Below are 12,234 nucleotides of genomic sequence, written 5' to 3' on the forward strand. Positions count from 1 at the left end.
TTTGAACTAAGCTTTGCTAGAGGAGCCTCTGTGCAGTTTGGGAAGCCTCCATTAGAGTAGAACCTTGAAATGTGTCCAGAGTCATTTGCAGATCCTTATGTTTATGACCACTACTATAGCATATACTTTTTCCTCCATTAAATACATTTAATATGACAGGATAGTGGACAGCAAAACCAGTCTGATATTGCAGTGTTCAACAGTAGAAACTAATGTGCTAGTCAAAGAGATTTCCTTCTATCTATCATTTCTAAAGAGTGTTTGATTTGCAGTCATCTCAAAAAAAATTGATAAATATGCTCCTCAGTGTTCATAAATATCAGTATAATGTTGAATCTTTTTAAATATACATGATCAGTTTTACTTGTGAATTTGAAGGAAAATTCATTAATGGGTACTTTTGGATGAAAGCAGGCTTTTCTAAGCTCTTAGCCTGTCATGGTTTAAGGGGCAGTGAAGGAAATGTGGATGGCTAACCAGATTGGGCTTCAAGTGGGGGCATTGCCTTGGGGTGTTCCTGGAGGACTAAGGTTTATTTTGTTTTGTTTCTTTTAATATATCTAGTAAGGTAGTAGGCACTGTACTCAGAGATGATCCATTCCAAATGAAAACTCAAAAGTCACACTCACTGTGATCATATGGATAAATCCAAATGTTAACTTGTTTTATAGTTAGAGCTATAACTCTCATGCACCAGAATGATTATGTTGTCATGACCAGTAGAGAAAATTATGCAAGAAACTAAATTATAATCTGAATATTTCTCAATCATTTGGGATCATACCCTGCTATTCTGGTCCATTCATCTTCCTTACCTACCAAAAGGGCTGGAGTTTTATGTACAGGTCAGGTTCTTCCTTAAATAATGCTGGATAAATGCTCCCAGACTTTTGTTGTTTATACTTCTCTTTTGTTAGATGCTGTGCAGTTAATCTACCTTTAAATGCAAATGCAATATAATTAAAGTAAATTATTATTTTTCTTGATGGTTATGTACTATAAAGTCACTGTGAACAATGAATTAAGGAATATTTGTGCTAGTTTGCTAGCTGCCAGAATCCAGTATACCAGAAACGGAATGGCTTTTAAAAAGGGGAATTTAATAAGTTGCTAATTTATAGTTCTAAGGCTGAGAAAATGTCCCAATTAAAGCAAGTCTATAGAAATGTCCCATCAAAGGCATCCAGGGAAACATACCTTGGTTCAAGAAGGCCAATGAAGGTCAGAGTTTCTCTCTCAAGTGAGAAGACACATGGTGAACACAGTCAGGGCTTCTCTCTCATCTGGAGGGCACATGGCGAACACGGCATCATCTGCTAGCTTCCTCTCCTGGCTTCCTGTTTCATGAAGCTCCCTGGGAGGCGTTTTCCTTCTTCATCTCCAAAGGTTGCTGACTGGTAGACTCTGCTTCTGATGGCTATGTCATTCTGCTTTGCTCTCTCTGAATCTCTTTCATTCTCCAAAATGTTTCCTCTTTTATAGGACTCCAGAAATTTATCAAGACCCACCCAAATGGGTGGAGATGTTGTCACCTAATCCAGTTTAACCACCACTCTTGATTAAGTCACATCTCCGGGGAGATGATCTGATTACAGTTTCAACATACAGTATTGAATAGGGATTATTCTGCCTTTTTGAAATGGGATTTTGATTAAAACATAACTTTTCTAGGGTCCATACATTCTTTCAAACCAGCACAATATTGAACCATTACCTCTAGGGGAAATGCAGGATTAGATTCCCAGGAACCACTGGTCACAGTGTTTCATCAACCAGTCAATATATAACCTTTTTTTGCATGGGTAGGCACGGGGAATCGAACCAGGTCTCCAGCATGGTGGCTGAGAACTCTGTCTGCTGAGCCATTGTGGCCCGCCCAATACATAAGCTTCTTTTATGCATGTTTCTGTTTAAAGACACCATAAATGTTTGATTTTCTCTAATTTGCATGACGTAATCCCCAAAGAAGTTCTTTGTTTCACCAGCCCTTTAGTGACTGCCTCAATTTAACACCATCTAGAAATAGTATCTTAAAGCAACATTTAACCTTAAATAAAACATAAATTTAAATATGTTTAATCATAAATTACATTGCTGGCAATCATTGAAGTTCATTGAATAAGGCATTGATTCGTTAATATTGAACTAAAGGTCAACAACACTATAATTCATTCTTGAATAAAGCATCTCTAATACATATTTTCTTCATAAGGCACATCACAACTTTCTTGCACTTGGGAACACTAGATAGCATTTCATCACTGTTTGGGGGGCATTTTACGAAGCAAAATCACCAATAAAAATACAAAAATGTGAAAAACGTGGCACAAAATGATATGGTGAAAACAACACATATTTATATTATGAGAGCTAAAACAGGAAGGCATTCCTGTGCATTGAGTGCATTGAGTGACTCAGATTTTTCCACACTCTGCATGTGTCTTCAAATGACTAAAAGCACTGCAAATATTGATTTTGCGGTTATAGATAAATTTTAATGAGTAGGCAGATCTGTGAATAATGAGGAGCAACTATAGTTCTATTTTTTTTGTTACACTCACATTCCACTCTTCCCTTCCTAACACCACATCCAAATCATGTTGATTTGATTTCACATATTCCCAAACTTTTGTTACACTTGGACAAGCAGTTTCTTTCATTATTTCAGTTCTACACAAATATCTAAATCCTATTACAGTTTCATCCTTAAAGAATAGCCTAAAGAATAGCTTTATTAGTTACCTCACATTCATCTCCGCTGCAGTATTCACTATTGATAGCACTTAACTGTCCAGTTTTTTGGAAAGCTCCCTGATATAACAATATTTATGTTACAGACAAACAAGAAGAGGAAGATGAAGGCCTGGGAGTTGATCTGTCTTTCATTGGCTCTCATGCTTTTGCTCGAATGGAAGGAGATATTGATAAGCAAAGAAGACTGATCCTACAGGGGCAGTTATCAGAAGCAACATTGCAGAAGCAGCATCAAAGAAAGTAAGGCAAACCTCTTAAACTGATAGATCCACGAGGAAATGAGAAACAAGGAACAAAACTTAAATCTGCTAAATGCATCTATCTATATGTTTATATACGTCTTCTAATTTATTCTTTTTTTTTATTAATTAAAAAAAGAATTAACAAAACAATTAGAAATCATTCCAATCTACATGTACAATCAGTAATTCTTAATAACATCACATAGTTGCATATTCATCATTTCTTAGTACATTTGCATCGATTTAGAAAAAGAAATAAAAAGACAACAGAATAAGAATTAAAACAATAATAGAAAGAAAAAAAACAAAAAAAACAAAAACAAAAAACCTATACCTCATATGCAGCTTCATTCAGTGTTTTAACATAATTGCATTACAATTGGGTAGTATTGTGCTGTCCATTTCTGACTTTTTATATCCAGTCCCGTTGTACAGTCTGTATCCCTTCATCTCCAATTATCCCTTCTCTTTTTTTTTTTTTTTTAATTAACGGAAAAAAAGAAATTAACCCAACATTTAGAGATCATACCATTCTACATATGCAATCATTAATTCTTAACATCATCACATAGATGCATGATCATCATTTCTTAGTACATTTGCATTGGTTTAGAAGAACTAGCAACATAACCGAAAAAGATATAGAATGTTAATATAGAGAAAAAAATAAAAGTAATAATAGTAAAATCAAAACAAAACAAAACAAAAACCTATAGCTCAGATGCAGCGTCATTCAGTGTTTTAACATGATTACTTTACAATTAGGTATTATTGTGCTGTCTATTTTTGAGTTTTTGTATCTAGTCCTGTTGCACAGTCTGTATCCCTTCAGCTTCAATTACCCATTGTCTTACCCTGTTTCTAACTCCTGCTGAACTCTGTTACCAATGACATATTTCAAGTTTATTCTCGAATGTCCGTTCACATCAGTGGGACCATACAGTATTTGTCCTTTAGTTTTTGGCTGGATTCACTCAGCATAATATTCTCTAGGTCCGTCCATGTTGTTACATGGTTCATAAGTTTATCTTGTCTTAAAGCTGCATAATATTCCATCGTATGTATATACCACAGTTTGTTTAGCCACTCTTCTGTTGATGGAGATTTTGGCTGTTTCCATCTCTTTGCAATTGTAAATAATGCTGCTATAAACATTGGTGTGCAAATGTCCGTTTGTGTCTTTGCCCTTAAGTCCTTTGAGTAGATACCTAGCAATGGTATTGCTGGGTCGTATGGCAATTCTATATTCAGCTTTTTGAGGAACCGCCAAACTGCCTTCCACAGTGGTTGCACCCTTTGACATTCCCACCAGCAGTGGATAAGTGTGCCTCTTTCTCCGCATCCTCTCCAGCACTTGTCATTTTCTGTTTTGTTGATAATGGCCATTCTGGTGGGTGTGAGATGATATCTCATTGTGGTTTTGATTTGCATTTCTCTAATGGCCAGGGACATTGAGCATCTCTTCATGTGCCTCTTGGCCATCCGTATTTCCTCTTCTGAGAGGTGTCTGTTCAAGTCTTTTTCCCATTTTGTAATTGGGTTGGCTGTCTTTTTGTTGTTGAGATGAACAATCTCTTTATAAATTCTGGATACTAGGCCTTTATCTGATATATCATTTCCAAATATTGTCTCCCATTGTGAAGGCTGTCTTTCTACTTTCTTGATGAGGTTCTTTGATGCACAAAAGTGTTTAATTTTGAGAAGTTCCCATTTATTTATTTCCTTCTTCAGTGCTCTTGCTTTAGGTTTAAGGTCCATAAAACCGCCTCCAGTTGTAAGATCCATAAGATATCTCCCAACATTTTCCTCTAACTGTTTTATGGTCTTAGACCTAATGTTTAGATCTTTGATCCATTTTGAGTTAACTTTTGTATAGAGTGTGAGAGATGGGTCTTCTTTCATTCTTTTGCATATGGATATCCAGTTCTCTAGGCACCATTTATTGAAGAGACTGCTCTGTCCCAGGTGAGTTGGCTTGACTGCCTTATCAAAGATCAAAAGTCCATAGATGAGAGGGTCTAGATCTGAGCACTCTATTCGATTCCATTGGTCGATATATCTATCTTTATGCCAATACCATGCTGTTTTGACCACTGTGGCTTCATAATATGCCTTAAAGTCAGGCAGCGCGAGACCTCCAGCTTTGTTTTTTTTCCTCAAGATGTTTTTAGCAATTCGGGGCACGCTGCCCTTCCAGATAAATTTGCTTATTGGTTTTTCTATTTCTGAAAAATAAGTTGTTGGGATTTTGATTGGTATTGCATTGAATCTGTAAATCAATTTAGGTAGGATTGACATCTTAACTATATTTAGTCTTCCAATCCATGAACACGGTATGCCCTTCCATCTATTTAGGTCTTCTGTGATTTCTTTTAGCAGTTTTTTGTAGTTTTCTTTATATAGGTTTTTTGTCTCTTTAGTTAAATTTATTCCTAGGTATTTTATTCTTTTAGTTGCGATTGTAAATGGGATTCGTTTCTTGATTTCCCCCTCAGCTTGTTCATTACTAGTGTATAGAAATGCTACAGATTTTTGAATGTTGATCTTGTAACCTGCTACTTTGCTGTACTCATTTATTAGCTCTAGTAGTTTTGTTGTGGATTTTTCCGGGTTTTCGACGTATAGTATCATATCGTCTGCAAACAGTGATAGTTTTACTTCTTCCTTTCCAATTTTGATGCCTTGTATTTCTTTTTCTTGTCTAATTGCTCTGGCTAGAACCTCCAACACAATGTTGAATAATAGTGGTGATAGTGGACATCCTTGTCTTGTTCCTGATCTTAGGGGGAAAGTTTTCAATTTTTCCCCATTGAGGATGATATTAGCTGTGGGTTTTTCATATATTCCCTCTATCATTTTAAGGAAGTTCCCTTGTATTCCTATCTTTTGAAGTGTTTTCAACAGGAAAGGATGTTGAATCTTGTCGAATGCCTTCTCTGCATCAATTGAGATGATCATGTGATTTTTCTGCTTTGATTTGTTGATATGGTGTATTACATTAATTGATTTTCTTATGTTGAACCATCCTTGCATACCTGGGATGAATCCTACTTGGTCATGATGTATAATTCTTTTAATGTGTTGTTGGATACGATTTGCTAGAATTTTATTGAGGATTTTTGCATCTGTATTCATTAGAGAGATTGGTCTGTAGTTTTCTTTTTTTGTAATATCTTTGCCTGGTTTTGGTATGAGGGTGATGTTGGCTTCATAGAATGAATTAGGTAGTTTTCCCTCCACTTCGATTTTTTTGAAGAGTTTGAAGAGAATTGGTACTAATTCTTTCTGGAACGTTTGGTAGAATTCACATGTGAAGCCATCTGGTCCTGGACTTTTCTTTTTAGGAAGCTTTTGAATGACTAATTCAATTTCTTTACTTGTGATTGGTTTGTTGAGGTCATCTATGTCTTCTTGAGTCAAAGTTGGTTGTTCATGTCTTTCCAGGAACCCGTCCATTTCCTCTAAATTGTTGTATTTATTAGCGTAAAGTTGTTCATAGTATCCTGTTATTACCTCCTTTATTTCTGTGAGGTCAGTAGTTATGTCTCCTCTTCCATTTCTGATCTTATTTATTTGCATCCTCTCTCTTCTTCTTTTTGTCAATCTTGATAGGGGCCCATCAATCTTATTGATTTTCTCATAGAACCAACTTCTGGTCTTATTGATTTTCTCTACTGTTTTCATATTTTCAATTTCATTTATTTCTGCTCTGATCTTTGTTATTTCTTTCCTTTTGCTTGCTTTGGGATTAGTTTGCTGTTCTTTCTCCAGTTCTTCCAATTGAACAGTTAATTCCTGCATTTTTGCCTTTTCTTCTTTTCTGATATAGGCATTTAGGGCAATAAATTTCCCTCTTAGCACTGCCTTTGCTGCATCCCATAAGTTTTGATATGTTGTGTTTTCATTTTCATTTGCCTCGAGGTATTTACTAATTTCTCTTGCAATTTCTTCTTTGACCCACTCGTTGTTTAAGAGTGTGTTGTTGAGCCTCCAGGTATTTGTGAATTTTCTGGCATTCTGCCTATTATTGATTTCCAACTTCATTCCTTTATGATCCGAGAAAGTGTTGTGTATGATTTCAATCTTTTTAAATTTGTTAAGACTTGCTTTGTGACCCAGCATATGGTCTATCTTTGAGAATGATCCATGAGCACTTGAGAAAAAGGTGTATCCTGCTGTTGTGGGATGTAATGTCCTATAAATGTCTGTTAAGTCTAGCTCATTTATGGTAATATTCAGATTCTCTATTTCTTTATTGATCCTCTGTCTAGATGTTCTGTCCATTGATGAGAGTGGGGAATTGAAGTCTCCAACTATTATGGTATTTGTGTCTATTTCCCTTTTCAGTGTTTGCAGTGTATTCCTCACGTATTTTGGGGCATTCTGGTTCGGTGCATAAATATTTATGATTGTTATGTCTTCTTGTTTAATTGTTCCTTTTATTAGTATATAGTGTCCTTCTTTGTCTCTTTTAACTGTTTTACATTTGAAGTCTAACTTGTTGGATATTAGTATAGCCACTCCTGCTATTTTCTGGTTGTTATTTGCATGAAATATCTTTTCCCAACCTTTCACTTTCAACCTATGTTTATCTTTGGGTCTAAGATGTGTTTCCTGTAGACAGCATATAGAAGGATCCTGTTTTTTAATCCATTCTGCCAATCTATGTCTTTTGATTGGGGAATTCAGTCCATTAACATTTAGTGTTATTACTGTTTGGATAATATTTTCCTCTGCCATTTTGCCTTTTGTATTATATATATATCATATCTGACTTTCCTTCTTTCTACACTCTTCTCCATACCTCTCTCTTCTGTCTTTTTGGTTCTGACTCTAGTGCTCCCTTTAGTATTTCTTGCAGAGCTGGTCTCTTGGTCACAAATTCTTTCAGTGACTTTTTGTCTGAGAATGTTTTAATTTCTCCCTAATTTTTGAAGGACAATTTTGCTGGATATAGGAGTCTTGGTTGGCAGTTTTTCTCTTTTAGTAATTTAAATATATCATCCCACTGTCTTCTAGCCTCCATGGTTTCTGCTGAGAAATCTACACATAGTCTTATTGGGTTTCCCTTGTATGTGATGGATTGTTTTTCTCTCGCTGCTTTCAAGATCCTCTCTTTCTCTTTGACCTCTGACATTCTAACTAGTAAGTGTCTTGGAGAACGCCTATTTGGGTCTAATCTCTTTGGGGTGCGCTGCACTTCTTGGATCTGTAATTTTAGGTCTTTCATAAGAGTTGGGAAATTTTCAGTGAAAATTTCTTCCATTAGTTTTTCTCCTCCTTTTCCCTCTCTTCTCCTTCTGGGACACCCACAACACGTATATTTGTGCGGTTCATATTGTCCTTGAGTTCCCTGATACCCTGTTCAAATTTTTCCATTCTTTTCCCGATAGTTTCTGTTTCTTTTTGGAATTCAGATTTTCCATCCTCCAAATCACTAATTCTATCTTCTGTCTCTTTGAATCTATCATTGTAGGTATCCATTGTTTTTTCTATCTTTTCTACTTTGTCCTTCATTTCCATAAGTTCTGTGATTTGCTTTTTCAGCTTTTCTATTTCTTCTTTATGTTCAGCTCATGTCTTCTTCATGTCCTCCCTCAATTTATCGATTTCGTTTTTGAAGAGGTTTTCCATTTCTGTTCGTATATTTAACATTAGTTGTCTCAGCTCCTGTATCTCATTTGAACTATTGGTTTGTTCCTTTGACTGGGCCATATTTTCAATTATTTGAGCGTGATCCGTTATCTTCTGTTGGCATCTGCGCATTTAGACAGATTTCCCTGGGTATTGGATCCAAAAGTTTGGAAGATTTTTCTGTGAAATCTCTGGGTTCTGTTTTTCTTATCCTGCCCAGTAGGTGGCGCTTGTGGCACACGTTTGTCTGCGGGTCCCACCAGTAAAAGGTGCTGTGGGACCTTAAACTTTGGAAAACTCTCGCCGTCCTGGGGGTTCGCTAGCCGAAGCGGCTTGAGCCGGCCCGGGGTCCGAACGCAGGGAGGGTTGCTGGTCGCCGCAGCCAGGGAAAGAGCCCGTCCGAATTTCCTAGTCGGCCCTGGGCAACAAGCGTGGCGGGAGGGCACCAGCGGCAGCAGCCCGCCCGAGAGAGTGCACGTTCCCCGGGAGTCACGGGTTTGGAAGGGGCCTCCCGCACCCGTCACCATTCTCCGCGGCCTGGGGGTTTCCGATCCAATTCTCTCAGTTGGTCCGGGGGCTGCGCGTGGTGTGGGCGCTAGCCGCCTTGGTTTCAGGGGACCACCTCTCCAATTCTCCCAGCCGGCCCGGGAAGGGGGAAGGGAGTAACTCCGGCCGCTTGCCACCCCGCCCGGTAAGGCCCGCGCGCCTCGGCGATCTCACCCGAGCTGCTTCTCTCAGCCAGCCAGCCGTTCCAGGATGGGGTACGCTGTCTTTTTTTATCTCTGTTGTGGCTTTGGGCGCTTTCTGTATCGTTTCTGCTCCCCTAGTAGGTGTCCTGGAGAAGAAACTAAGATCCGCGCGTCTTACTAAGCCGCCATCTTCCAGGAAGTCCTTCTAATTTATTCTTCATGTTATAATGCATTGAGGACCCTCATTTTGTAGATGCAGAAACTCAAAGTTAATATGTGTTGAAGCCCATATTCAGTTACATGCCTGATTTTAGAGCTCCTACTCTTAAATTTAAAAGTTTTATTTCTCCCCAACTGTTCCCAAGGACCTTATAAAGCATCTGGGCCATTCCATTTCTTCCAAGTGTTTTCTGAGGTAATTTTGAATATTAAAAATAGAGAGAGAAATAGCTTCTATACTGCTCTTGGTAAGCTCGTCAGCTTTTTAAAATTTTTAAAGGAAAGAAAAAATAACAAACTACAATTGACTCATATTATGCATTACTTTATAGGGTTAGTTGAACAGGTGATATCTCAAAGGGTTATTGTGAGCATTAAGTGTGATAATTTGTGAGCTTAGCACAGCCCCAGGTATTTGGAAAGTTCTTAAAATTGGTTATTGCTGTTCTCTAAGCAAGTCGTGATCAGTTTTATGGATGAGTTTTGATCTAGGCCGTTCCTTTGGACTATCATCCCTCAATTCCTGCCCATCCTCCAGGTTTCATCTCAGAAGTCAGTACCTCTGGAAACTTCTCTCCCAAGTCTGGAATAAGTGCTTCTCTCTGTATACTTCTTTCACACCCTGTGCTTACCCAAAGTATGATAGAACATCTATCACACTATATTGTAACGAGTTCTAGTTCTTGTCTTCTCTATATATAAAGGGGAAGTTGGGCTAGATGATCTCTGGGGTCCTTTACAGAATTAAAATTTTTTGTCTCCTCAGTACATGATCTTCATTCTGATTTTACTTTTATAAATGAGAGCGATGGCCAGTAGGGGGCACTAATGAACAATTTTTTCCCAAGGAAGCTGCCACAATCAAATAATAGTTTTATTTGATTGCAGATACGATCTGACAGACATTTTTTTTTAAATATGGTGCCTGGCCTCTCCCTCATATGGCTGAGGTGGAACCTGGGCATCTATATATATAATTTTTAACTTTTCACGTCATGCTCATGCACTGCTAGATTTGGATACCTCTTTTCTCTAGAACAGTCGTTTTCAAACTTTTTGATCTCAGGTCCCCTTTGCACTCTTAAAAATTATTGCAGGCCCCCAAAAGCTTTGATTACGTAGTTTATATCTATTGATATTTACCATATAATTATTTATAGGTACTCCTCACTCTCTCTCTCTGTCACACACACACACACACACACACATGCACTTACACATGCATACCTTTCTCATTTCTCCATGAATAGTTCAGATAATCCACAGATTTTTAGTTTTGTGTTTGGGCTATAGGCTTGTCCCTCTGACTCTTGCTCTCTGTATTTTCAATAAGGTGATTTATTTCACTTAATAATGACTAGTTCAAACCAATATTAAAATGAATCTGTATTCACTGATGCCATGCTTTCTAGAAAATAGCACCTGACAAAGGGGAAAGTACTAGGAAAGAATATTAATCGGCATGTACAACATTGTCCTTTGTATTATATTGATATAATACCATGATCTTGAGATTGAAATTTGTTACGCAATTGACAGTTTGCATCATTTAGTTCATGAAACATTAGACCCTAATCTGTACAAGATAAAATTCTAGATATTGAAGTATACAGAGATAAGTAAGAAAGTCCCTGTCTTCTGGAAATTTGTGACTAAGCCGCACCATCTCCAGACGTCAGGGGTACTGGGCATGTTGCAGCAGACGTTCTGAAAGGGGGTCAGGCTGTTGCATACATGCAGTCAATGCGCAGCTGCGGACTTGGAGCACAGCACAGCCTGTGGGTCCTTGAATTGATAAGCTGTATCTGGAGCAAGAGATTTTCTGATTTCCCATTTGTCTGCCCAGTGTCTATGATGACTGAAGATTAGATAGTGTTTGTTTTGGTGTTTGTTTGTTTATTTGTTTGTTTTTACATGGGCAGGCACCAGAAATCAAACCCAGGTCTCTGGCATGGCAGGCAAGAATTCTGCCTGCTGATTCACCATGGCCCACCTGATAAAGTAGTGTTTTATATCTATGTTGCAGAATGCTTGAGACTGCTAACATCAGTTCTTAAGTGTGTCCAGAGAACCCAGAACCCTTTTACGGGGTCTGTGATGTCAAAACTATTCTTATAATGTTATGAAGACTTATTTTCCTTTTTCACTCTTTTTTTCTAATAGTGTCTAGTGGAGTTTTCCAGAAGTTGCTTGCTATGTAATACTACAATAGATTAAATACAACTTTTTTCATAAAAATTTATGTTCATGAAATGGGGGTTTTGTTGTTTTAAAATTAGTAAAAATAGATATTTTTAAATTTCTTAGTCTTAATTTCTGATATAGTAGATATTGATAGATATAACCAGCATAAACAATAGGTCTTTAGGGGCTGCATTTTTTTTTTATTAGGGAAGTTATGAGCTTACAAAACAATCATGCATAAACTATAGGATTCCCCCATACACCACCCACCACCAATGCCTTGTTTTGGTGTGGAACATTTGTTACTACTAACGATAGCACTTTTTTTTTTTAACATGGGCAGGTACCGGGAATCGAACCCAGGTCCTTGGGCATGGCAGGCAAGCATTCTTACCTGCTGAGCCACCGTGGCCCGCCCACGATAGCACTTTTTAATGGTAGTTATCTTTGTTAGAATTGATGAAAGATTATTAAAATAGTTCTATTATCCATTATTCACATTAGGTATATTT

General features: G+C 37.5%; 1 protein-coding gene across 5 annotated transcripts in view; it reads left to right on the forward strand.

Moving 5' to 3' along the window:
• GDAP2 (ganglioside induced differentiation associated protein 2) overlaps positions 1 to 12,234 on the forward strand; it is a 91,424-nt gene that overhangs the window by 44,919 nt on the left and 34,271 nt on the right. For all 5 annotated transcript variants that reach the window (XM_077119747.1, XM_077119746.1, XM_077119751.1 and 2 more), the window contains one exon: positions 2,838 to 2,994. In XM_077119747.1, the coding sequence (XP_076975862.1) occupies positions 2,838 to 2,994 (157 nt within the window). The remainder of the gene's footprint in view (positions 1 to 2,837; positions 2,995 to 12,234) is intronic.

Source organism: Tamandua tetradactyla, chromosome 11 (assembly GCF_023851605.1).
Source record: "Tamandua tetradactyla isolate mTamTet1 chromosome 11, mTamTet1.pri, whole genome shotgun sequence".
Lineage (NCBI taxonomy): Eukaryota > Metazoa > Chordata > Mammalia > Pilosa > Myrmecophagidae > Tamandua > Tamandua tetradactyla.